Source organism: Marmota flaviventris, chromosome 10 (assembly GCF_047511675.1).
Source record: "Marmota flaviventris isolate mMarFla1 chromosome 10, mMarFla1.hap1, whole genome shotgun sequence".
NCBI lineage: Eukaryota > Metazoa > Chordata > Mammalia > Rodentia > Sciuridae > Marmota > Marmota flaviventris.
This window is the reverse complement of record NC_092507.1, coordinates 42,112,636-42,140,599: the sequence shown is the minus strand read 5'-3', so window position 1 is coordinate 42,140,599 and position 27,964 is coordinate 42,112,636. Positions and strand designations below refer to the sequence as shown.

At 39.5% G+C, this 27,964-nt stretch overlaps 1 protein-coding gene and 1 pseudogene across 2 annotated transcripts; both read left to right on the top strand.

Moving 5' to 3' along the window:
• The first annotated feature begins 629 nt into the window (after positions 1–629).
• On the top strand, positions 630–26,146 carry Magoh (mago homolog, exon junction complex subunit). Of its 2 annotated transcripts, XM_071617846.1 has the most exons (6): positions 630–783; positions 2,850–2,908; positions 4,693–4,803; positions 6,556–6,638; positions 25,627–25,767; positions 26,040–26,146. In XM_071617846.1, exons 1-5 carry the CDS (start codon positions 696–698, stop codon positions 25,721–25,723), a joined length of 438 nt encoding a protein of 145 aa, XP_071473947.1. In that variant the 5' UTR covers positions 630–695; the 3' UTR covers positions 25,724–25,767; positions 26,040–26,146. The 2 variants fall into 2 exon arrangements, with proteins under 2 accessions (XP_071473947.1, XP_027800788.1); XM_027944987.2 differs by lacking the exons at positions 25,627–25,767; positions 26,040–26,146 and adding an exon at positions 8,601–8,842.
• Positions 22,224–22,997, top strand: LOC139707453 (DNA-directed RNA polymerase II subunit RPB4-like; annotated as a pseudogene).
• Positions 26,147–27,964: the final 1,818 nt, after the last annotated feature.

Here is a 27,964-nt window from a genome sequence, read left to right as displayed (position 1 = left end):
TTTAAAGGCGCCAATGGAACATGATTCCAACATGCAGCCTGGGCTGAGAATCCCTGAGAAATCAGGTATACCGTTTAACTTCCCCTTAAGGTACCTATTCTAGAGACCAGTGAAGCAGGGAGAGAGAGAAAAATAAAAGGGGGAAGAACAGGAATTAGTCTAGGCGAGTTAGTTCCAGGTAATCTGCACTGTGGATTCGGGGAAGGCGTCACTGAGAACGTTTTCTTAACAGAAGTTTGAAGACAATTTACACACACATCATAGTGCACGGCTTTCTCCTGGGAAGTCGGTCATTTTGCTCATTTTACTGTTGAGATAACCTAGATCCAGAGACAGTAAGGAATCTTCTCCGACTCATGAGTCGGTGTCCTTTAAAATGGCGGGACCCAGGATCGAAGTCCCGGGCTCCCAGTCTTTAAATGAGGTCGCCAGTCCCTGAAGAAGAAGCACGAAGACCGCCGGCAACTTCCACCTCATTTCCCAAAACACACAAAGAAGTTCTTCCACTTTCCCGCCCCGGGGTGGAAAAGAGGGACAAGCTTTTCCCCACCTCCGGGGAGGAGGGACCTAGACACCGCGAGCACGCCCTTTTCTTGACGTCACTTCCGCGCGCCACCGTAAACGTCATTACCTGCCGCCGACCGCGGCATTGTGGTTCGCTTCTGAAGTTCGGTCTTAGTTCCATTTTGCTAGGCATGGAGAGTGACTTTTATCTACGTTACTACGTGGGTCACAAAGGCAAGTTCGGCCACGAGTTCTTGGAGTTTGAATTCCGACCCGACGGTAAGAGCGGCTTCTCACGCGCCTGGAGTGGGGACTAGGCCTGGGGGCATCCCTGGGGTCCGGAATGGGCAGGGAACTAGAGGAAGGGACTGAGACCCGTGCAGACCCGGTCTGAAGGAACCCTCTTTCTCCGCTCTTAGGTTCTTTCTATCCGTGTGCAGCGGCTTCTGTTTAGTGCTAGTTGTGACCGGTTTGCTTACATTTGCTGTGTTACACTCTAGGAATACAGCAACGAGGATAGACAAACTAATTCTCTCTCTGAACTTCTGTTTCAACGCTGGGAGAGGGATCACAAAATGATCCCAGACAGTGACGATTGATCCTGAAAAGGCAAAATGTTGAAATAATTGCTGGTTGAGCTGCTTTAAGATAGGGTAGCCTTTAGAGCGCTCTCTGAAGAGTGGATATTGGAACTGAGCCCTGGGTGTCAAGAAGGAGCTAGCCTCGTGAAGCTCAGGAGGAAGAGCACTTTACAGAGGGAGTAGCAAATGTCAAGGGCAAGAACAAGCCAGGCATGTTTCAGATAGCCAGTGTGATGGTTGAGCAATAGTTGAGCTCTGAGGACAATAGTAGGAGATTATGTCGGATAGGTTGGGGCCACACTATGTGTTTATAGACCATGGTAAAGAGTTTAGATTTCTAAATACAGCAGGACACAGTCGGAAATTTTGAAGCAAAGGAAAAATGTTATCTATTCCTGAAAATTTATTCTAGCTATTGGGTGCAGAATGGGCAAGAGTGGAAATGGTCACTAATGAGGAAGTGTTGGTTGGGACTAGGGTACCAATAGAAATTAATAGAATTAATAGAAATGGAGAAGATTTAGGATAGCATTGGGTGCAGAACCAATTAGGCTTGACTGATAATATTTGGAAGGCACACTGGTGGAGGAAAGAGGAGTCAAAGATGATAGAAAATTTGAACTAAATGAGGGTACAAAGATGAATCTGACAAGCTTCAACTGTGAGGGAGATAGATTTGTAAACAAACAGTGACAGAATGGTGTATTAGGTGTTGTGGCATAAAGAAGCAAAGGAAACTTTGGAAGCAAAGAGGAGGCACCTAATCTAACTTGAGGGTCAGAGAAAACTTCCTGCATACTATGACTTGAGTTGGAAGGATGTGCAGAATTGTGTAGGAGTTGTGTTTTGGACGATTCACAGCAAAGAGGCTGAAAGCTAAAAAGTGCTTGAGATGTTTCAGGCAGAAACAACGTGTTTGACACCAGCTGTGATTAAAGATTATGTAGGAGAGAGGTTACAAAGAAAGGCAGGGGTTCAGCTTAGTTGCTATAATAAGGAGTTTGGTTTTGTCAGGAAGGCAGAAGGAAACCATTGATGGTATCAAAGTATTAGATTAACCTAGCCATGTAGATCTGTTCCTGCATCACATTATCCATTGTAAGTAACATGAAATGAAACTTGAAGTAGAGAAAAAGTGAAAAGGCTTTTTATTTGGCTCTTCTTACCTGTGTCTTCCATAGTGGGGGAAATCATGTTTTCTGTTTTTTTTTCTGTCTTCTCCATCCCTGCCATATTCCCCAAACTAGCCTGTTCACTCTTCATATGCACAGAGGGCCTTGTGTACCAAATGTGTTCAATGATAAAAGCACATTCTTTTCATCACAGAAATATCAGATTGTCACATGGTTGTATGATAATACATATAAACAGCATCCTACAGTTTTCAATGTGCCTTCACATGTCCTCTGGCAGGTAAGTTATCAACTACAATCCTTATTTTCAGCTGAGAATATTAATCTGCAGAACTGTGCTTTGTCTGAGTCACAAAACAGTCTGCTTTTATTCTTTTACATAGGTAGTTGCCTTTTGCTTGAACTGTAGTTCAGTGTTACCTGAATTTTTGGCTGGGAGGCTAGTAACCTGAAGTGACAAACTGAAAAGGCTAGTAATGTTGAAACTCCAAGGCGTACATAGTAAATCTGACAGCCCCTTTGAAAAACAGTTAGGATACATTTTAGGCAACAGGTAATAGTCTCGGTTGACTAATAATGCTTTATTCATATGTTTTTACTGTATATTGCATTTATTTTCTCCCTATTACAGGTAAATTGAGGTATGCCAACAACAGTAATTACAAAAATGATGTCATGATCAGAAAAGAGGTATGCCTTTCATTTTCATTTCAGTCTATCTTTCTGCCTTATATTGGTTTTGCTCTTTCTAGGAATAGTATTTAAAGTTAAGGACTGGGGAAGTAGATCTATATCTGTCAACAGCTTCTAGATTATTTCCTTTTTATTTTATTTATGTATTTCAGTTTTTATTTTATAATTATGAATCAATTACTGATAGCTACTTGAAGCCTGGTATGCCTTGGTTGGATCCCTCAATCTGCTGCTTACTAACCTGTGTGACCTTGGATAAGTTTCCTGGCTGAACTTGATAAGTCTCTGTTTCTTCATATTCAGAAACAGGGATAATAAAATCATTGTCCCTTTCCAAGTACTGTCATAGAATTAAATATGGTATTCTTAAAGCAGTTGGTATATTCCTCGGCACATAGCCCTCAATGAAGAGAGCTATTTAATTTGCATCTGAAAGTGAAAAGGGAGCATAGAAAGCAATTAGCATCATTGAATACATGATAGATGCCATGCCTGGCACCAGGTGTTAAGATCATACATATGATCTTATTAACCCTGATTATAAGCCCATGTGATGGGAGGTATTATATCCTCTTTATAACAAAATGAAGGCCCAGATGGGGCCTGTTCACAGTCATCCTTGCTAGTAAGAGGTTAACAACTGGAATTCAGATCTGTGCATATATTATGCTTTGGATATGAGATGCTTGTCATACTCCCCTGACCCCAAAGAAATATCACGTAGTAATGCAGGAATGTTTAGAGGTGAAATGGTTTGATTTTGAGAGCTATAACCACATTGGTATAAATTAATCCATTTGGTGGACTTATAATTTGAATTACTAAGCAGTAATTATAGGCAGGTGTGTTGTGACTGGAGGAGGTAAGTCACTGAGGGCATGCCTTGGAAGGGTTTATCTTCTCTGTGGCCTCTTCCCCGATGCCCTTCCCTCTGCTTCCCCACCTCCCTGGCGGGCATCTTTCCTCTGCCAAGCCCTTCCCCCATGAAGTTTTGCCTCAACTAGGGCCCAGAGCAATGGGATTAGCTGACCACGTACTGAACCTCTGAAACCATGAGCCCAGATTAAACTTTTTCTCCCCTAACTAGTTCTTATCAAGTATTTTGGTAATGGTGACGAAAAACTGACTAACACAGCATGCCTTAGTACTGTTCCATGGACTCTCATTCTGTTATGATTTGTCACATTGTTTTTTATACCAAAAAAAAATGAAAACTAGTGAATAAGATCTATGTTAACTCAACATGGAAAGACTTTGTCAAAGCTACTTTTTCCTTTTACCACTTTGTTACATTTGAAAATATCTTAACAGTCAATGTATTTTTAAAAATTTTTTTTTAGTTGTATATGGACTCAGTGCCTTTATTTGTTTTTATGTAGTGCTAGGATTGAACCCAGTGCCTCACACTTGCGAGGCAAGTGCTCAACCACTGAGCTACAACTCCAGCCCACAGTCAATGTATTGTAATAACTATTTAATGAGCAATTGATTTTACACTTTTCCATACTTGTCAGCATGGGCTAGCATACAAAGTGTTTTTAGTTTGTTTTGTTTTTTGGGGGGTACTGAGGATTGAACCCAGGGTACCTTACCACTGAGCTATATTCCCAACCTTTTTGCTTTTTATTTTGAGACAGGATCTCACTCAGTTTTCCAGGCTAATACACTACCATGCTCAACTGCACAGAAATAGGTCTTCAGGAGCTGTTGTTTTTATCTTCTCTGAGTCAGAGTACTCCATAAAAATACAACCTAAGTTCTGTTTTTTAACCTGCTTTCAGGCCTATGTACATAAAAGTGTGATGGAGGAATTGAAGAGAATAATTGATGACAGTGAAATTACCAAAGAAGATGATGCTTTGTGGCCTCCTCCTGACCGAGTAGGCCGGCAGGTGTGTATTTTATTGACTGTCCTTGTAATACAGAATTCTTACAAAAAAGATGACATTTACTGCTCTGCTTAATGTGTGCATGCATATGTGCATATTACTGAGCCTTGCATGAAACAGATAACTAGCATTTTGTCTAAGGAAACATTAATTCCAGAGAGAGGACCAGAGACAGCAAGTGGTGTTGCAGGCTACCCAGAGCCCAGCCCTGAATTGCTTCTTGTGATCTCCCCTCTTAGACCTTTGCTCTCTATCTCATATATTGAGTAACTTCTCTGGACAAAGCATTGTGGGGATATAGAGATAAATAAAAAATAGTTATTTCACAACCTAATGGAAGGAAATCATGCAAGTGACTATATGTATTTAAATTCATGACACATATGTGTGTGTGTGTATAAAATTCTAAAGATTGTTTTGGGAATTAAAAAAATAAGAGCCATTGTCTTATTTAACTGAATTAACCAAAAAGATATTTCTCCTTGACTGCAGCCATCATAATCCAGATTTCTAATTGATTTCCTTGATTTTCCTCATCTTGTACAGCCCACATTTCCATCCTAAAATCTTGTGATCTTTAAAAATGTAAATTTGTTTGTGTATTCCACTGATTTTTATGATGCTCTACAAGTGAACTATTATCCCTAGCCCCTGAGAATACTGTTATCCTACTTTTAGGAATTTTCCTAGGGAAATTTTCACATACCTGCAAGGAAATACATAGAAGAATTTTGTCACATTGTTTTTTATACCAAAAAAATTTTTAAAAACTAGTGAATAAGATCTGTGTTAACTCAACATGGAAAAATCTAAAAAGCAATATTGAATGGAAAAAGTAAAAAGATACATGTAGTATGACCACATAAAATAGATTTAAAACATACTACCAAATCTAAAATCACAAGTAGAAAGAATACACTCCAGCTTTAGGGGACAGAGGAGGAGAAAGAATGGGAGATGGCACTAGATATGGTGGTGCATGCCTGTAATCCCAGCAACTGGTGGAGGCTGAGGCAGGAACAGCATAAGCTCAAGGCCAGCCTCCACAACTTAGACCTAAAATAAATAATTTTTTTTTTTTTTTTTTCAAAAAATAAAAAGGACTGGGATGTAACTCAGTGTCAAGGCACCCTTGGGTTCAATCCCTAGTACCAAAAGAAGAAAAAGCATGGAAGATAGATTTTTTAATATTTATTTTTTTAAAAAGAAGGTGGGGGAAAAAAGGTCTCACTGGAAGAATATAAGTTCTTCAAAGACAGAGTTATGTGTTTGGTTTGGTTTTATTAATCTGTCCTAAGTACTAAGAACAATACGTGGCAAAGAGGAGGCAATCATATAGATAGTTTGAAGGTTTATGGTATTTGTGTCACTGTTTACAAATTGAAACCCAAGGTCATACAGCTAGTAAGTAGCAAAGCTGAGATCAAACCCAAGATCTAGGATAATTTTCCTTGTTCCATGTTGCCCAGAAAGGTTGGATACCATATCTATCCACGTCACTTCACAAAGTGGTATGTAAATTTAAATCTCACATGATTGTCCTTGAAGACACTACTCTCTCAAGGCAGATGAGTTTCTCAAGGGCTTATCTAGTATCATCTCTGTTTCCATCACAGTTTAATGCTTAAAATAAGGTACTTTTTCTATGTGGCCATCTATAGTAGAGTTTGAGTGATTTGGAAGTAGTGAGCCCCTTCCTTGTACTTGATGAACATTTCAGCCTCGCCCAACTTAGATTTTTTTAAATGTTTCTAGGAGCTTGAAATCGTCATTGGAGATGAACACATTTCTTTCACAACATCAAAAATTGGTTCCCTTATTGATGTTAATCAATCTAAGTAAGTATGTATGATCCTTTTATCCACTATGTCTATCTTGGAGTAGATTAATAAGAAACTTGAACCAAATTGGGACCATTATGGGAAGATCTGGTGCAATTGCAAGATAGAACCGGGCAGCTTTGTCCCCTTCATTAGAAAGGGACTCCACATTATAGTCATTTCACAGTATCCCCAGGGGATTGGTGCCAGGACCCACTGTAGACACCAAAACTGTGGTTGATTAAGTCTCATATAAAATGGTTTAACACATTCATATAGCTTATGTACATCTTCATGTATACTTTAAATCATCTCTAGGTTATTTATAATACTTAATACAGTGTTGGGGTTGTGGCTCAGTGGTAGAGCGCTTGTCTAGCATATGTGAGGCACTAAGTTCAAGCCTCAGCACCACATAAAAATAAATAAATAAATGAATAAAGGTCTATCAACAACTAAAAAAATATATTAAAAAAAATACCTAATACAGGATAAATGCTATGTAAATAGTTGTTATACTGTATTGTTTAAGAAATAATGAGAAAAAAAATCTGCTATTATAGGCCTAAATACATTTTGATCCATGTGTGGTTTGGACCCATGAATGATAAAGATCCTCTGCAGATTTGGGCCAGCTGTATTTTTAAAGGCTACTTCTGTTACTTTTCTTGTTTCAGTCATTGATACTAAAACTTTCTCAGTCTCTCTCTCTCTCTCTCACACAATCACACACATATACACAGAGAGAATAATGCATCAAAGCAGCCAGAATAGAAAATTAAGTATGCATGAAGAAGTTCTTGAAATAAACTGTACCATATCCGAGTCTGAGAAGCTTTCTCAGTCACTGTTGACCATTCAACCCAGCACCTCTTTAAGTGTTGATTAAATTTGAAATCTCTTAATATCTAAATTTAAAAATTCATGTTGTCAGTGGGGCAAATTACAATGTTGCAATACAAATCTATATGCTTTAAAGGGTCTAGAATCCAACAACCTGTTTGACTCCTGTGTTTTAAGGATTTGGAATTAGTTATGGATCACTGTTAGTAAATGTTGGGTTTAATTGTCTTCCTTCAGTATTTTTGTTCTTAGATATTGATGCCTAGTAATATTCAGCCTCTTGGTTCTGCTTAGTACCACTTTAAAAAGGGGAGAGGAGGTTGTTTCTAATTCTGAAAGCAATACATGTTCATTGTAGAAAGCACAGGAAATATATAAAAAATAGAAAAGAAGGGAAAAAATTTCCCATAATCTTAGCCATTGTTAATATCTTGAAATGTATCTTTTTAGTCTTTTGCTGTGTGTGTACATTAAAAAATACAGTTTTTGAAAAGCATAAAAATATTGAAATGTTATATTAATCATGATTTGGGGGTGGGAGAGGTACTGGGGATTGAACTCAGGGGTACTCGACCACTGAGCCACATCCCCAGCCCTATTTTGTATTTTATTTAGAGACAGGGTCTCACTGAGTTGCTTAGTGCCTCGCTTTTGCTGAGACTGGCTTTGAACTCACAGTCCTTCTTCCTCAGCTTCCTGAGCCACTGAAGTAAGGAAATATCAAGCCGGGTGTGGTGACACATGCCTGTAATCCTAGCAGCTCAGGAGAGTGAGGCAGGAGGATCATAAGTTCAAAGCCAGCCTCAGCAAAATTGAGTCACTAAACAATTCACTGGGACCCTGTCTCTAAACAAAATACAAAATAGGCTGGAGGTGTGCCTTAGTGGTTGAGTGCCCCTGGGTTCAATCCCTGGTACCCCTCTCCCCCAAAAAACAACATATTTAAATGCCCTCATAATATTTCATTTTAATATTTGTAATATTTCTTTATGGGTTTTAGGCTGTTCAAAGGTTTAATGCTTCACAAGAAGCATTTTGGTAGATAAATAATCAGGTTATTAATTGGGTTATGTTTTGGAGGGATTTTTTTGCCAGGTTTTCTCAGCATTTTAATTTTTTTCCCCTCTTACATTTTAGGGATCCAGAAGGCTTACGAGTATTTTATTATCTTGTCCAGGACCTGAAGTGCTTGGTCTTCAGTCTTATTGGATTACACTTCAAAATTAAACCAATTTAAATGAAATATTAGTATGGACCTGAGGGGGGTGGAAGTAGTTGTTTTTAATTACCACTATCAGGAGATTTTTGTGTATATCAAGGCAGTATTTTTTTTATAAACTGTAAATGATTGTCTTTAATAAATATGTGATAAAATCCAATTTTTTATTTTATTAAAAACCTGAACATATGAGCATTCCTCAGTTACTTTGTAAAACACCAACATTGTGTGGAAGTATTACCAAAATATCTACCAATTCTCTGGAAACTACCATTTACAGGAAACAAGTAAATGGAGAAAAAAAGTTTAAAAACAGAGTAAGAATCCAGTTAATAATATTCAGAGGAAAAGAAATTCTTGAACAAATGATCTGGCTTCTTAAATAAGTTGCAAGAGCTGGGCACCATGGCGCACGATTATAATCCCAGCGGTTTGAGAGGCTGAGGCAGGAGGATTGTGAGTTCAAAGCCAGCCTAAGCAATGGCAAGGTGCTAAGCAACTCAGTGAGACCCTGTTCAAAGATTTTAGGGATCCAGAAGGCTTACGATAAAATAATACAATAAGGTATTTAAATAAAATACAGAAAGGTCTGGGAATATGGCTCAGTGGTCGAGTGCCCCTGAGTTCAATTCCTGGTACCGAGAAAAATAATAAATTACAAGAAAAACAAGTCATGGAACAGAAAAGCATAAAGGAGATTTAAAAAGACACATTAATTGCTGGGTGTAGTTTAGTGGTAGAGTGCTTGCCTAATATCCCTAAGGACCTGGATTCATTACCTAGCACTACCAAAACAAAAAACCCCACAGTCCATGCAATGTATGGATTATTTGGATCATGACCCAAATTGACATTAATCAGGAAATTTGAACATTGGTATTTGAAGACAATAATGAAATAGTGTTAATTTTTTAGGTATGAAATTGTGGTTGGGGCTGGGTTCAGTGGCACACACCTGAAATCCCAGCAGCTTGGGAGACTGAAGCAGGAGAATCGTGGGTTCAAAGCCAGCCTCAGCAAAAGCAAGGCACTAAGCAACTCTGAGACCCAGTCTCAAAATAAAATACAAAATAGGGCTGCGGATGTGGCTCAGTGGTTGAGTGCCTGAGTTCAATCCCTGGTACCAAAATAAAAAATTGTGGTTAGAGTTTTTTTAAAATATCTTTTATAGACACATCTATATTTCAATGTAGGGGTAAATACCTTGTTTTTTTGAAAACATTTTTTTAAAATTTTTTATTCTAATTTGTTATATATGACAGCAGAATGCATTATAATTCATATTACACATATAGAGCACAATTTTTCATATCTCTGGTTGTATACAAAGTATATTCACACCATTCGTGTCTTCATACATGTATTTAAGGTAATCATATCCATCTCATTCCACCATCTTTTTCTACCCCCATTCGCCCTCCCTTCCCCTCTCACCCCTTTCCCCTATCTAGAGTTTATCTAATCCTCCCATCCTCCCCCTCCAAACCCCACTATGAATCAGCCTCCTTATATCAGAGAAAACATTCGGGATTTGTTTTTTTGGGATTGGCTTACTTCAATTTAGCATTATATTCCCCAACTCCATTTACCTGCAAATGCCATGATTTTATTCTCTTTTATTATTGAGTAATATTCCATTGTGAATATATACCACATTTTCTTTATTCATTCATCTACTGAAGGGCATCTAAGTTGGTTCCACAGTTTAGCTATTGTGAATTGTGCTGCAATAAACATTGATGTGGCTGTGTCCCTGTTTTTAAGTCCTTTGGGTGTAGACCAAGGAGTGGGATAGCTGGGTCAAAAGGTGGTTTTATTCCCAGTTTTCCAAGGAATCTCCATACTGTTTTCCATATTGGCTGCACCATTTCACAGTCCCACGTGTATGTATGTATGAGTGTGCCTTTTTCCCCTCATCCTCACCAACACTTACTGTTGTTTGTATTCTTAATAGCTGCCATTCTGACTGGAGTGAAATGAAATCTTAGAGTTAGTTTTGATTTGCATTTCTCTAATTGCTAGAGATGTTGAACATTTTTTCATATATTTGTTGATTGATTGTATATCACCTTCTGACAAATGTCTATTCACTTCCTTGGCCCATTCATTGATTGGGTTATTTATGGGTTTTTGTTGTTGTTGTTGTTGTTATTCGTTTGTTTGGTGTTTAGTTTTTTGAGTTCTTTATATACCCTAGAGTTTAGTGCTCTATCTGATGTGCAAGTGGTAAAGATTTGCACCTAAGCTGTAGGCCCTCTATTCACTTTACTGATTGTTTCTTTTGCTGAGAAGAAGCTTTTTAGTTTGAATCCATCCATTTATTCTTTATTTTAATTCTTGCGCTATAGGAATCATATTAAGGAAATAGAGGCCTAATCCGATATGATGGAGATTTGGGCCTAATTTTTCTTCTATTAGATGCAGGGTCTCTGGTTTAATTCCTAGACCTTAATCACTTTGAGTTTTACGCATGGTGAGGGATAGAGGTTTAATTTCATTTTGTTACATATGGATTTCCAGTTTTCCCAGCACGATTTGTTGAAGAGGCTATCTTTTCTCCAATGTACATTTTTGACGCCTTTGCCTAATCTAAGATAATTGTAATTATGTGGGTTAGTCTCTGTGTCCTCTATTCTTTTTTTTTAATTTTTTTTTAGTTGTAGATGAACACAATATATTTTATTTATTTTTATGTGGTGCTGAGGATAGAACTCAGTGCCTCACATGTGTAGGCAAGTGCTCTACCACTGAGCCACAGCCCCAGCTCCTCTGTGTCCTCTGTTCTGTACCATTGGCCAACCAGTCTATTTTGGTGCCAATACCATGCTGTTTTTGTTACTATTGCTCTGTAGTATGTAGTTTAAGTTCTGGTATAGTGATGCCACCTGCTTCACTCTTATTTGCTAAGGCTTGCTTTAGCTACTCTGGGTCTCTTATTTTTCCAGATTAATTTCATGACTGCTTTCTCTATTTCTATGAGGAATGTCATTGGGATTTTGATTGGAATCACATTAAATGTGTATAGTGCTTTTGGTAGTATGGACATTTTGACAATATTAATTCTGCCTATCCAAGAACAAGGGAGATATCTCCATCTTCTAAGGTCTTCTTTAATTTCTTTCTTTATTGTTTCGTAGTTTTTTTAGTAGAGATCTTCCACCTCTTTCATTAGGTTGATTCCCAAGAACTTTTATTTTTAAAGGCTATTGTAAATGGATTAGTTTTCCTAGTTTCCCTTTCAGAGGGTGATTTATGGGTGTTGATTTTGCATCCTGCTACTTTGCTGAATTCATTTACTAGTTCTAGAAGTTTTCTGGTGGAATTTTTTGGATCTTTTGGTATAGAAACATATTGTCAGCAAATAATGCTAATTTGAGTTCTTCTTTTCCTATCTGTATCCCTTTAATTTCTTTCATCTGTCTAATTGCTTTGGACAGTGTTTCAAGAACTATGTTAAATAGAAGTGGTGAAAGAAGGCATCCCTGTCTTGTTGCAGTTTTTAGAGGGAATGCTATCAATTTTTCTCCATTTAGAATGATGTTGGCCTGGGGCTTAGTATAGATAGCCTTTATGATGTTGAAATATGTTCTTGTTATCCCAGTATCTCTATGTTCATTAGATATTGGTCCGAAGTTTTCTTTCTTTGATATGTCTTTGCCTGGTTTTGGAATCAGGGTGATATTAGCCTCATAGAATGAGTTTGGAAGTGCTCCCTCTTTTTCTATTTCCTGAAATAAATTGAAGAGTATTGGTATTAGTTCCTCTTTAAAGGTCTTGTAGTAGAACTCAGCTGTGTATCCATCCAGTCCTGGGCTTTTCTTGGTTGGTAGGCCTCTGATGGTGTCTTCTATTTCATCACTTGAAATTAATCTGTTTAAATTATGTATATCATCCTGATTCAATTTTGGCAAACCATATGACTAGAAATTTGAGGATGCCTTTGATACTCTATTTTATTGGAGTACAAGTTTACAAAATAACTTCTAATTATCTTCTGTATTTCTGTAGTGTCTTGTGGTATTTCCTTTTTCACCACATATGTTAGTAAAATTTTGAGTTTTCTCTCTCCTCTTCATTAGCATGGCTAAGTGTTTGTCAATTTTATTTATTTTTTCAAAGAACCAACTTTTTTGTTTTGTCAATTTTCAGTTGTTTCTTTTGTTTCAATTTCATTGATTTCAGCTCTGATTTTAATTATTTCCTGTCTTCTACTGCTTTGGGTGTTGATTTGTTCTTCTTTTTCTAGGGCTTTGAGATGTAATGTTAAGTCATTTATTTGTTGACTTTTTCTTCTTTTAAGGAAGGAACTCCATGCAATGAACTTTCCTCTTAGAACTGCCTTTACAGTGTTCCACAGATTTCAATATATTGTATCTGTGTTCTCATCACCTCTAAAATTTTTTTTATCTCCTCCTTGATGTCCTCTGCAACCCATTGTTCATTTAGTAATATATTATTTAGTCTCCAGGTGTTAGAGTAGCTTTTATTTTTTATTTTATCATTGATTTCTAATTTCATTCCATTATGATCTGATGGAATGTAGGGTAGTATCTCTACTTTTGCTAAGAGTTGCTTTGTGGCATAATATATGGTCTATTTTAGAGAAGGATCCATGTGCTGCTGAGAAGAAAATGTATTCGTTCATTGAAGGATGAAATATTCTATATATATTAAGTCTAAGTTATTGATTGTATCATTGAGTTCTATAATTTCTTTTAGTTCAGCTTTTGTTTGAAAGATCTATCCAGTGGTGAAAGAGGTGCGTTAAAGTCACCCAGAATTATTATGTTGTGATCTATTGACTCTTGAACTTCAGAAGAGTTTGTTTGATGAACATAGATGCTCCATTGTTTGGGGCATATAAATTCATTATTGTTATGTCTTGTTGATGAATGTTTCCCTTAAGCAGTAAGAAATAGCCTTTATTATCCCTTCTGATTAACTTTGGCTTAAAGTCTACTTTATTTCATATGAGGATGAAAACTCCTGCTTGCTTCTGCAGTCCATGTGAGTGGTATGATTTTTCCCAGTCTTTCACCTTCAGTCTGTGGATGTCTTTTCCTATGAGTCTCTTGAAGGCAGCATATTGTGAGGTCTTTTTTTTTTTTTAAATCCAATCTGCCAGTCTATGTCTTTTGATTGGTGAGTTTAGGCCATTAACATTCAAGGTTATTATTGAGACATGATTTGTATTCCCAGCCATTTTTGTTTATTTTTGGCATTGACTTGGTTTCTCCTTTGATTAGTTTTTCCTTTAGTGTAGTTTCTCCATTTGCTGATTTTCATTGTTGTTTTTCAATTCCTCTTCATGGAATATTTTGCCGAAGAAGTTTTATAGTGCAGGCTTTCGAGTTGTAAATTCTTTTAACTTTTGTTTAACATGAAGATTTTTATTTCATCATCAAATCTAAAGCTTAATTTTGCTTGATATAAGGTTCTTGGTTGGCATCCATTTTCTTTCAGAACTTGATATATGTTGTTCCAGGATCTTCTAGCTTTCAGGATCTGGGTTGAAAAATCTGCACATAATCTAATTGGTTTCCCCCATATGTAATCTGATTCCTTTCTCTCATGGCGTTTAATATTCTCTCCTTATTCTGTATGTTTTGGCATTTTCATTATATATTCCTTGGTGTGGATCTGTTGTGATTTTATAAATTTGGCATCCTGTAAGCCTCTTGAATTTGGTTTTCCAATTCATTCTTCAAGTTTGGAAAATTTTCTGATATTATTTCATTGAATGGATGGCTCATTCCTTTGGTTTGGAACTCTATGCCTTCCTCTATCCCTATATCTCTTTAATTTGGTCTTTTCATGCTATCCAATATTTCTTGAATGTTCTGCTCATGGTTTCTTACCATTTTCACTATGTGGTCTACTTCTTTTCAAGATTATTTTTTGTCTTCATTGTCTTCATTCATCTGTCATTCAGGTCTTGTCTTCCAAGTGCTCTGATCTGTTGGTAACGTTTCCAGTTGAACTTTTAATTTGGTTTATTGTTTCTTTTATTTCAAGGATTTCTGTTTGGTTTTTTTAAGAACCTCTATCTCCCTATTGAAGTTATGTTTTGCTTCCTGTATTTGTTTATGTAGCTCTTTGTCAAAATGATCTTTTGCTGCCTGTATTTGGTCTCTTATATCATCCTTTAATTCACAGAACATTTTAATTATGTACACCCTGAGCTCCTTCTCTGTCATTTCTTCTGCTGTGCTTGCCATGGATTCTAATAATGTGGTATCTTGATTTGTTTGGGGTACTTTCTTCCATTGTCTTTTCATATTGCTTGTGTGTCTTCCCTTCTAGCACTGTGGATCTGAGGAGTTACCATTTTTACCCTATAGGCTTATAGTGCCCCTGTAGGGTTCCAGTACCTCTCCTTTGAGGTGTAGGACAATATTAACAGATCCCAGTATAAACAATATATACACCCTACAAACAAATATTTGCTATTAAGACATTTACAGTTTGGTCACAATATTCAGAAATGGTGAATTCAATTATTATCTACAGTATACTCAGGTTTGTATAAGAGTTTATAGTTTCTGATGGTGGACAAAAACCGGGGGTGAGGAGTAGGAAGATATGCTGAAGAGGTAGGAGGTGAGGATACAGAGTTGTTATGTCTTAGGAAGTGTGAAAGAGAAATCTAAAGAGGAAGATTAGTAGCAGGAGAAGTGAGAGGAAGTAATTTGGGGTAGACAAGTGGGAAGACAATAGAGTACATAAAACAAACAGATGTATTAAGAAAAATAAAAATACTATTTTAAAAAGTAAATATTTGTGGAAAAAGAAAAAAAAAAGAATATACAACACAACTGTAATACACTATTCAGATGTGCCAGTCCTCAAAATCCTGTACTTGGTTTCACATATGTTGGGGATGTGAGGGTGGGAGAATAGAGAGGGAGAAGGAAAAAAAAATCTTGAAGGAAGAAACAGGGATTGTTTTGGTTGGAGATCAGTATCTTTCCTGCTTCCCTTCTCATCCAATAGGTGGGGTCATCTGTTGTTAGCTTGTATCTAGGCCCTCAGGATCGTGAAGGTAATCAGGGTAGGAGGGTTGGTACTGGTTGGAGTGCACCTGGAAGTAGGGTATGGGACCTGCCAATCCCCGAAGGGAAACCACACCATGATCTTATGCTGCAGTCTGGCTGGGCACAAATGGGCACAAATCACTAGCCACTGAAGCAGGAACAAACTTTATTTTTAAACTGCAGGAAAACACTTCACACAGCTCCCGGGGAATCGTCCCGAACACCACGAGGCTTGTCCAGGAACCCCCAGCCGGAAATATCTCTCCCGGAAATCCCTCCTCCTGCACTTCCCCAACCAATGGGAACTCTCGGGGAATCCCCGGAAATCCCCATGAGAACTCCAAAATAGTGCGAGAACTCAAAAGTTTCGGCAGAGGCGGATAGTAATGCCTCGCCTGTCAATCAATACTGTTGGCAAAATGCCAGGGGCCATACAGACTCAGCCGTGGCTCTCAGCATCTCCCCCTTTTTGTTTAATTAAACAACAAGCAATGTGGCTTAGGGACCGTGCCTGTTAGGCAGTCCAATTCAACATATGGTCCTTACCCGTCATCGGATGAACTGACCTCTAGGCGTCAGCCTCCTGTCTTAGGTTGGTACCACTGCAATTGGATCATACCCGTCACTGACTACCGGTCCAGCATACAGCCATACTTGTGGATAGGCCTTTGCACCAGTGGGGGGGGGGTGAAGTTCTTCGCCTCACCTCTGTTGGCCCCCAAATTTCAGACCATCACTAGTAGAAGGGAGGAGGATGCAAAATGCCATGACACTAAGCCAATTGAGGGCTTCTTTGAAAAATTGTACCACCGGTGACACCATCAGCAAAAATACTCCAGCACTACCACAAGTCGCTGCACCAACAGATAGTTCACAATGCATACAAGTGATACATAGTCCAGGCAAGGTCTGCAAGCAATTCAAAGCAGAGGAATCTGTCAATATGTCCATTTCCTCCCAAAGTAAATCGACTCCTTAATTGAGCATTACTTGTGGAGTTATTATTCATTGATGCATCAGTTTTTACAGTTTGTTGTGATAACTATCGAAGAAGCTGTAGTTTGGTTTTATCTTTGTCTTCACCGGCACTGGGATGAAGATAGGAATTCTGGCAATGATGCTAAGAAAAAAATTATGTAACATTCCAACAGGCACTAAGAAAACAATTTTTTGAACAATTTACATTATCCTGAACAGAATTATTAAATATAATGAGAAGGAAAGGTGAAAGTAAACAAACAGATCTGTTAACCTCCTTATTTGTTCACATATTAAAACAATTTTCAACAGCTGTTTACCCAATCTAAATTAAACCATTAAAATCACGTGAATAAAAAAATTTGGATCCATTTATTCATGAGCGCTCCTCATATATGATATATGGACATACGCACATACAGACATACAACACAAAACAGAAGTGTGCACACATAACATACAACACTTAAGACAATAGTAAAGGCCTTGAAGCTTTACCTAGGTGAAATCTCCATTGCAATGCTTAAAAACTCCACAGTCAAAAAATAAAACTGATCAGAAAAACATTAACCTAGGTCTGTATGAGCTCAAAAATAAAATAGAACTTTATGATGTGGGAAAAGGCAAATAATAAAATAAATATTGAAAAAAGCATCCTGGTTAATCACTGTCGTAGATGTAAGAATAGCCAAACTGGAGTTCTGGATATCAGCTATTATGGATTTGAGTCAAATCATCTTCCTTTTGGCCTGTAGAAATTGTTTTAGTTAATCTCTCTGGAATCCAAATCGGCTGCTGTTCTCCCTGTGGAAAAACACAAACAGAACCCCGACTCCAGACAATCACTGGGTCAGGACCTTTCCATTGTCCTGTTAGAATATCCTTCCAAAGTACCTTAGGCTTATGTACATTTTTTGGACACATATGCCTTTCCGCAGCACTAAGCCCTGAGGAATCCAAATTTAAAAAGTTTAGAGTAAAAAGGGTTATTTTAAGTTTATCTTTGGGTGACATATACCCCTTTCCAATTCCCTCTTTTTGCTTTAGTAAGTACATTTTAATAGTTTGATGAGCTCTTTCAACTATGCCTTGTCCTTGTGGATTGTATGGAATTCCTGTTATATGAGTAATGCCAAATGATGAGCAAAATTGTTTAAAAGAGGTAGAAGTATAACCAGGACCATTATCTGTTTTTAACTGTTTTGGAACGCCCACAGTGGCAAAATTTTGTAAGCAATGAGCTATAACATCTTTAGTTTTTTCTCCGGAATGAAGGGAGCCCATCAAAAATCCGGAAGAAGTATCAACTGTAACATGCAAATATTTTAATTTTCCAAATTGTGGCAAGTGTGTGACGTCCATCTGCCAAATATGGTTAGGTATCAGTCCTCTAGGATTGACTCCAAGATTAACTTGTGGTAAAAAGGTCACACAATTTTGACATTGTTTTATTATTTGTCTAGCTTGTTCCTTAGTTATTTTAAAGTGCTTTTGTAAAGTATTAGCATTGACATGGAACCTTTTATGAAAATGTGTAGCTTCTTCTAGTGTAGAGAAAATATGTATGTCATGTGTAGTTTTATCTGCTAAATCGTTGCCCAAACTAAGGGCTCCAGGCAATCCTGTATGTGCTCTGATATGTCCTATAAAGAATGGATCTTTTCTGTCCCAGATTAGACTTTGTATAGCAGAAAACAAAGAGAAAACAGTAGAGGAAGGGGAAATCCTGCCAGCATCTTCAAGGGATACTATAGCATTAACTACATACTGACTATCAGAGAATAAATTAAATACAGAATCTTTAAACATCACAAAAGCTTGTAAAACTGCATTAAGCTCTACCTTTTGAGCTGATTGTTTGGGTACTAAAAATGTAAAAGTTTGATCAGGGGTAACTACTGCTGCTGTACCATTATTTGACCCATCAGTGAATACATTTGGAGCATTCATGATAGGGGTTTTTCTTGTCATTTTTGGAAAAACTACAGGATGCGAAGACCAAAAAGACAACAAAGGATTAGATGGTAAGTGATTATCAAATGAAACATTAGATTTACACATGATTATTGCCCAAGTATTTAACTCATTAGCTAACTCATCAATTTGATCCATAGTATATGGAGTAATAATTTTATTGGGAGAAATTCCAAACACTCCCTTTGCTGCTTTTATTCCTTTGAGTATTAATTGTCCTACAGCCTCAGGATACCTAGTAAGAATAGTGTTAGGAGAATAAGATAAATGTATCCACAACAATGGACCTTCTTGCCAAAATACTCCTGTAGGAATATTTTTTGTTGGTATTACAATAAATAATAAAGGCAAACTTATATCAATTCTATCCAAATGCATATTTTCCATATATGTTTCAATAATTTTTAATGCCTTTCTTGCTTCAGGCGTTAACATGCGGGGTGAATTTGGATCTGATGGACCTTTTAGGATATCAAATAAAGGTCCCAACTCTCCTGTTGGTATGCCTAGATAAGGCCTTATCCAATTTATGTCTCCTAATAACTTTTGAAAGTCGTTAAGTGATTTGAGTTGATCTACTCGTATTTGAATTTTTGGTGGACGGACCATGGTTGAGGATAATGGAACTCCTAAATAATTAATTGGAAAATTTAATTGTACTTTATCTATTGCTATCTCTAGATTATAATTTTTTAATAAATTTGTAAGTGTGGCATAACATTCTAGCAATGTGTTTTTAGCTTTGTGTGCTAACAATACATCATCCATATAGTGAAATATTTGTAGTTTAGGATTTTGATTTCTAAGTGGCTGGATTGCTTTGTTAACATAAATTTGACACATAGTTGGGCTGTTAGCCATCCCTTGAGGGAGTACTTTCCATTCATATCTCTGATCAGGACCTTCATGATTCAGTGCAGGGATAGTAAATGCAAAATGTGGACTATCCTCAGGATGAATTGGAATTGAAAAAAAAACAATCTTTAATATCTATAGCTAAAACGTACCAGGTTTTTGGCAAAGCAGACAATTGAGGAATCCCCCATTGAGCAGGTCCCATAATAACCATCTCATTATTAATGGCTCTTAAATCTTGCAATAATCTCCATTTACCAGATTTCTTTTTAATGACAAAAATGGGAGTATTGTAAGGAGATACGGAAGGTTGTATATGTCCCTCCGCTAATTGTTGTTTGACCAGGTCATGGGCTGCTTGTATCTTTTCTTTAGTCAGGGGCCACTGAGGAACCCATACTGGTCTATCTGATTTCCAAGTAATTTTTATTGCCTCAGTGACCCCTTCTGAAAACCCAGTCCATGTCTATTTATTCCCTGATCTATTTGAATTGGTGCTGCTATGCCTTGTTCTCCTAATCTTTTTTCTTTCCTGAAACCTTGTCTAGCCCTAATAGTGGGCGCATTTGGATTGATGTTATTTGTTAATGTCAAACCTAATTGATCTAGGACATCTCGTCCCCATAAATTTATAGGAAGATGATCCAATACATATGGCTGTATAGTTCCTTCGCATCCTTCAGGATCCTTCCAATCTAATACCATTGCACTTCTATGGGGATTAGTTGCCACTCCTAGGCCTCGAAGCGTTTGAGTGGCTTGTTGTAATGGCCAATGTTTTGGCCATTCTTGACGAGATATGATGCTAAGGTCTGCACCTGTATCCAGTAGTCCATTAAATTCATGTCCTTGAATATTTAGTTTTAGCATGGGGCGAGAATCTAAATTTAAAGACAGCATAGCCCAATCTACACCTGTGGAGCCTAATCCCCTGGAACCTCTTTCTATAGTACTACTGGAAAATTTATCATGTAGGCTGGGTATTATTAATAACTGTGCTATTCTATCTCCTGGTGAAATTACTGATATACCCTTTGGAGAACTGGCTATAATTTTTATTTCACCTTCATAATCGGGATCAATTACCCCGGGACTTATCATAAGTCCTTTTAGCGTAGAAGAACTGCGTCCTAACAATAAGCCTACTGTTCCTTGGGGAAGAGGTCCTTTTACTCCCGTGGGAATGATTTGAACTCCCATCTCTGGAGTTAGTACTGCTCTGGCGGAGGCGCAGATGTCCAACCCTGCGCTCCCTCTGGTTCATCTGATGAGAGATCTGATGGATAATGTGTCCTGGGCACTACCCTGATGGTGTTGCTGGGTTCCTCCATGGTGTTTCTGGGTTCCTCCAGTGCCCCGTACATTTATGGTCGTGGGCCCCAGAGCATTGGGCCCCCCTGTCCGTTTTTTGGCAATGGAGCTCGATGCCTTTCTCCACGATATCGTGGGTAAACACTTGGTCCTTGTCTGTTTTTTGATAACGGAATACCCTCTATGGTGGTTTGAGAACGGCATTCATTAGCCCAATGTTTCCCTCTACGGCATCGTGGGCAAATACCCGGTATTCTATTCGTTTGATATCTAGCTTTGTTAAACCCTCCTCCTATGGGGCAACTCCTTTTAAAATGTCCTGTTTGATCACAATTATAGCATGTTTTTGGCCTGGCATCTAAAGCCTGTTGTACTGCTGCTAAGACTTGCCCTTGTTCATTAATGTCTCTACATAATTTAATATATATGTTTAAATCTTCATGTCTCCATGGTCTAATGACCTCTCTGCAACAACGATTTGCTTGGTCATAAGCCAGTTGTTTTATAAATGGCATTGCCTGTTCTGTATCCCCAAAAATTCTAGAAGCTGCTTGAATAAGCCTATCTACAAATTCAGCGTAAGGTTCATTAGTTCCTTGTATTACCTTAGATAATTGACCTTGTAAACCTCCATGCCCCTGTAAAGTTTTCCATGCCCTAACCGCATCTACAGCAATTTGTGCGTATACGCCAGGATCATATTCAATTTGTTGCCGTTGACCCTCATAAGGTCCTTTTCCTAACAACATATCTAGATTTCTTTGAGGGTAACCGGCTGCTGCATTTCGCCTAGCTGTCTCCCTGCAAAATTCCTCATTGGCAACCTTCCATAACAAATATTGTCCTCCATTTAGCACAGATTTACACATACTAGCCCAATCTGCTGGCGTCATGTCCAAGTTGGTAATGGATTCGACCATGCTTACAGTGAACGGTGCTTGAGGACCATAGGTTGTTATAGCCTCCTTTAACTGCTTCACTGTTTTGAAATCTAAAGCACGGTGAATTCGCTGCCCTCCTGCCTGCTCAAGTACAGGGCATGCTAATCTTTGAGGTCCTGTATCAGGATCCCATCTATCAACTACGGGGTTTGAGGGCCACTCAGCTATCTCCATAGGGGGTGCTGTTGGTTGAATTACACCCTCTGGTGATAGAACGGTGTTAGTAGCAGCCTCCTGTTGTAGCTTTTTCCCTAATAGCTGTTTCTCCTCTAAGCTTTCTTCCTTTAAATTTTCTTCCTCTGTCTGACTAGCTTGAGAGACCTTCTCTTTTGCTTGATCTATTTTTGCTTTCTCCATGGTCTGAACCTCTAACAATTTACTTAACACTCTTTCAGTTTGTTTTTTACTAATTTCTAATCTGTTATAAAGATAACGCAACCCCAAGCGGTGCAGCTATGGCGGCCGGCGGCAGTGATCCGCGGGCTGGTGACGTGGAAGAGGACGCCTCACAGCTTATCTTTCCCAAAGAGTTTGAAACAGCAGAGACTCTTCTAAATTCAGAAGTTCATATGCTTCTGGAGCATCGAAAGCAACAAAATGAGAGTGCAGAGGATGAGCAGGAACTCTCAGGAGTCTTCATGAAAACTTTAAACTACACTTCCCGTTTCAGTCATTTCAAAAATAGAGAGACCATTGCAAGTGTCCGTAAGCTTGCTGCTCCAGAAAAAGCTACATAAGTTTGAGTTGGCTTGTTTGGCCAACCTTTGCCCAGAGACTGCTGAGGAGTCCAAGGCTCTGATTCCAAGCCTGGAGGGGCGATTTGAAGATGAGGAACTACAGCAGATTCTTGATGATATCCAGACAAAGCGCAGTTTCCAGTATTAATCTCCAAACTTCACTCAGCTTCTTGGGGGACTCATGTCCCCAGCATACCACCACCCTCTCAGGGGCTGGGGCCTTGCAGAAGCTATTGCAAAAGACATTTGGAATTCTTGAAGAAGACAGTCCATCTTGGTGTGGGTTTAGGTTGCTGTTTCCAATGTGACTGTTAGACCATAATGACCGTATAATTTTAGAGCAGCCTTGCAGTGACTGCCTAAACATGCTGCTGAGAAGGGTGAGGTGGGGTATTATATAAGCCATGCTGTTGACTATCTCAAACTGTGGATTTTGGACCCCACATTTATTTTTTATTCATAACATTTCATATTTTAATTTCAAAGTGTTTGTAGTTTTTGACTAAAGTAGAACATAGAAAACTTTTATAGGGAAAGAATAGTCTTACCTAGGTGCAAAAGAAAGATTTAAGCCAGACCAATGTCAACGTTTCAAATTATTAAAGAAAGGGTGAGAGAAGCTGGGTGTGGTGGTGCACACCAGAAGGATCGCGAGTTCAAAGCCAGCCTCAGCAATGGTGAGGCGCTAAGGAACTCAGTGAGACCATGTCTCTAAATAAAATACAAAATAGGGCTGGGGATGTGGCTTAGTGGTTGAGGGCTCCTGAGCTCAATCCCTGGTACAACCCCCCCATCCCCCCGCAAAAAAAAAATTAAAAAGAGGGAGTGCTAATAAAAAAAAAAAAAAAAAGATAACGCAACCCAATAAGATAACACAAAACAAAACCGAAACAGAATGAAACAAAAACGGAACAAAAAATCGTTGTATCAATTTTCCTATTTTCTTGATATGTGCATTTGTGGTCTATTTCTATCTCTTCCTCAGGGGCGAACAACTTCAAACCTTGAGCCAACCATTTTTCCCAATCTGCCTGAGAAAATTCTAGGGATAGGCAGCTTGAAACAAACACAAAACAAATCAAAACAAGAACACATTGTTTTTTAAAATGGTCACCCATTCTCTCGCCTTCCCTTAGGGGCAAGCAATTTCACTTACCCCGAAGCTTCAGACGTTCCCCGCACGGGCCACCAAATGCCGCAGTCTGGCTGGGCACAAATCACTAGCCACTGAAGCAGGAACAAACTTTATTTTTAAACTGCAGGAAAACACTTCACACAGCTCCCGGGGAATCGTCCCGAACGCCATGAGGCTTGTCCAGGAACCCCCAGCCGGAAATATCTCTCCCGGAAATCCCTCCTCCTGCACTTCCCCAACCAATGGGAACTCTCGGGGAATCCCCGGAAATCCCCACGAGAACTCCAAAATAGTGCGAGAACTCAAAAGTTTCGGCAGAGGCGGATAGTAATGCCTCGCCTGTCAATCAATACTGTTGGCAAAATGCCAGGGGCCATACAGACTCAGCCGTGGCTCTCAGCAATCTTATTTTTTCATCTTGCCCGAAGACCTCCCAGTTCCTGGTATCTGTGTTAGTCTCTAAACTATCACACTACACTCACCCTCTCCCTTACTACTTCCTAAATGAGGGACATTTCTCTCTTCTCTCCAGGGCTCTCAAGTGTGGTGCTTTGGGTGCACTGTGCACCTGCCCCACTGAGAGCTGTTTTGTGTTGGTCACTCATTGTGCCAGGTTAGCAGCTGCTGGGGAGAGGCGGGGAGTTAGAAACTGGATACTTGGCCAGCAGGAGTTCCAAACTGGGAGTTGCTCCACTAAAGATGGTGATGAAGGTGACCCAAGATGGAGGCACCTGCTTTCAGCGATGGGCTGTCGGGTCTGGTGGGGGAACTGGGTGATGGCGTTGGATGATGAGTTCAGAGACGAGCTCTGTGGCGTGCAGTGTGTGGCTGTCAACTGACTTCAGAGCCTGTGTGAAGTTCTCGGGTGCAGACAGGCTACTGCGTGTAGGGGACTATCTGCTGCTGCAGAGTCCCAAGATGGAGGTGACCCGAGGAGCCCCACATTGGTAGATGGGGGTCCACATGGGAGTGGTGGCCAGAGTTCCTATGTGTGGGAAGCTGCTGGATGTCCTGCGTGGGAGCTGCGTCTGGGATTTCTGCTCAGGTGGGTGGCCGGAAGTTCTGCACGGGTGCTGTTGCCAGTGGTCCTGCTCGCGAACCCGGTAGTCCTGCGTGGGCCAGTAGTTGGGAGACCTGCTCTGATGCCGAGGCCTGGAGCCCTGGTCAGGCACAGTGACCATGATTCCTGCACGGGAGCAGGCATATGGCTCGCAGAGAAGCAGTATTCTCATTTTGAGTCCCAGGTCACGGAGTGACACAGAATGCTGTCTCCCTCTGCCCACCATCTTGGATCCCCATGTTTAACACATTGTAAGGGATAAAATGCCTGGCCTCAGAAAAATTTCCCAATTTAAAATCCATTGTAAAATTAAAAACCAGCAGCCATTAAGAACTGAGACCAGGTGGTACAGATAGTGTGGGAATTTTTGTTCAGGTAGGTAAATGTGCTTAGAACTTTTTTCTCCCCTGCTAAACTGCATGGCTTTTTTAGGTAAAACTGCTGGCAGGAAGTAGGCCTTGATAAGCCTCATCTGACTCATGGGAAGTGATTAACCTAACTAAATTCATACCCCTGAAATGTCTAGATTGGGAGAGGGGCCTGTTACAGAGCTGGGGTCTTCTAGGAAACTGAGGCAGCGCAAATACCCCCTTTTCAAGCCTTTATTTTGCTGATCAAGTCAGAAAGATTTCAGACATGTCCCTCAGAATAACAAGGATGAATTTATTGAAGGGAAAGGAGACACTCAAAGGAGAGAGTTGGTCCTCTCAGAAAGGAGGAGACAATATGCCTCCTTTGCATTCCAGTTTTATTTAGGGTCTCAGGGAATTTTCCAGAGAGCTCCACCCAGGTTTACCTCTTGACCTTTGAATTGACAGCAGGGTGACATCAGACTTTCAAGTACCTAGTGCCATGACAATGCTGGATTCCCTTGGCCCATGCTGAGCAACTGTAACCAGATTCTTAATCATTTTTACAGGTTTTGTGGTTTGGAGGAATTATCCTTATCTTCCAGAATCTGGTCTGTGAAAAGGGTCACAAATGTCTCTCCCTTCAAAGTAACTGGTTCCTCTTAAGGAATGCAACACATCCTGTCCACTTAGGCCAGGCAGGGCTGCAGGTAAATTGCTTTGGGGCAAAGAAAGCATGTGGGGGAGTCAGCACAGTGGGCCCATTTTATAGAATTATTCTTGTATTCTCATTTTCCCATTATAGGTAAGAGTGACAAGGGTCTGGTAATGAGAAAATTAGCTAATAACTGTCATGAAGTCAAGCAGTCAATATGGGTAAAAATAATGAGGGTTGAGAGGGTGATGAATGTTTTTCAAGGAAAGAACAAAGAGTTGCTTAAGTTATTAAAAAAACAACAACAACTTGTGTTTGTGCTCTTAGGTGTGTATATACAGGAAAGAGGAAATACAATGAATAATGAAAGAAGTTCTTGCTATATAAAAAAGGCAAGTCACCTCCCCAACCCGCCATGGGCATTTCAGCTGGAAGGAACCTTCCTCCTCTTGGGAGAAATCTGTCCTCTATCACTTTCTTAAATAAATAAATCTTTCTATGCTTCTTTGCCTTGTCTATCCGTCTACTCGTGGTGTTCATTCTTCAACTCTGTGGAACATGAACTTGGTCCTGATCACCAATAAAACCGATTTCACCACCATCCTCATCTCTCTGCCCCTAACAGTCCCAAGGAACCTAATTCAAGACAGTGCTTTTTTTTTTTTTTAAACTAGGTGGCATCATCTATCCTGGGATGAAGAGGCTAGGTTACAACACATGCAATTCTAATGTTAGGAGTCAAATTGGTAGGAAAATAGGGTTTATTCCAAAACAGCTTTGAAAGATAGAAGAAACATTGTTTCAAAAGTTACTGGCAAAGGACAGATAGTATAGATAATGAATGATCAGAACATGGGGGCTAATTCAAAGAAAAAGAAATGAAACACTAACACCTCCAGAACACCCCCTGCCCCAAGGTTATGGACAGGTCTGGGGAATCACTCTTCCCAACACAGGGAGTTGCTAAGGAGTACCCCTGGGCAGCTCTTTTCCTGCCTTTTGGTCCTATAGTCAAGACAGGTAGGCAAGGGGGGTGAGAGGAAAAGAAACCTGAGATCTCTAAAGAGGCAAGACACGCCCCTTCCCACAGGCACCAGCTCTGAGTCCCTGATTCCTCTCCAGAGGAGCCTACAAACTGTCTCTGGCTGCTCTCAAATAAAATTTGCTTTCAATGCTTGCTTCGGTGTTTCTCTAGTGTTTAAATCTTCAACAACGGGGAATGAGGACCCAATCCCGATATCCAAGACCAGTATCACTTCCACCTTCAAAATCTCCAAGCTGAGCAGAGCTTTATTTATTTTCCACCAAGCAACATACTCAGTCCCAGTCCTCCCATCCCCACCCCAGACTGAGTCTTGCTAAATTGCTGAGGCTGCCCCTGAACTTGGGTCTTTTTGTCTCAGCCTCCTTAGTCGCTAGAATTACAGGTGTGCACCACCATGCCTGGCTTATTTATTTTTATTTATTTTTGAGGTACTGGGGATCAAACCCAGGCCTTGCACATGCTAGGCAAGCAATCTACCACTGAGTCACATCCCCATCTTTTTTTTTTTTTTTTAAGCAGAGCCTTTCAAGGAAGATGAGCTAAGTGAGGCAGGAAATGCAGCTAAGTGAGACAAAAGGCAGGCCTGAGGAGGGAGGTAGTCTCTACTCAGCTTTCTTGGCCCGTCAGGATGGAGGGCCAGTCTCGGCATGTGGTGATGGTTCTTAATGGGGTGGGAAGGCAGCAAATTCACTGTTTCATTTCCACCACACTTTGCCTCCTTCAAAGACTATAGAACAAGTTAACTACATCCCTGGGATCCACCAAATGAGGGTCCCTAACTCCAAAATACCTCCTTCTGTAAAGGGAACTTGGGGGCTATAAGGTAATCTGGTGGTATAGTAGACATCTGGAAAAGTCACTCCAATTTTTAAATGACACTGAGGACCTCCAAAGTTAAAAAGTTTCAAATGGGCTGAATCTTCTGATGTAGACGCCCACAGCTCCTGTATGGTACCAACCAGTGAGGATACCATAGGATATGACAGGTGGGGGCCCACAGAAATGCCAGCAGAAAGTGGGTATCCAGTCTTAGGGATCTCAGAGAGAAAGAAGGGGCATGAATACAAGAAAACCCAGAGAGGAGCCTACAGACCAAGTCTCATGGACAAATAAAGGGGCAGTTTGGAGAAGGCATAATTTCCAAATCTGTGAGGCTGCCCCTGATGCCAGCGAATGGGAACTTTTGACTCAATTTCATTAGAAGAAA

Bases quoted from the DNA above. Each gene is read 5' to 3' on its own strand.
- Magoh (XM_027944987.2), top strand. From the start codon at position 696: ATGGAGAGTGACTTTTATCTACGTTACTACGTGGGTCACAAAGGCAAG. The intron at 4,804-6,555 runs GTGTGTATTTTA...AAATGTTTCTAG, and splicing joins CTGACCGAGTAGGCCGGCAG to GAGCTTGAAATCGTCATTGG. The intron at 6,639-8,600 runs GTAAGTATGTAT...CTTACATTTTAG, and splicing joins ATTGATGTTAATCAATCTAA to GGATCCAGAAGGCTTACGAG.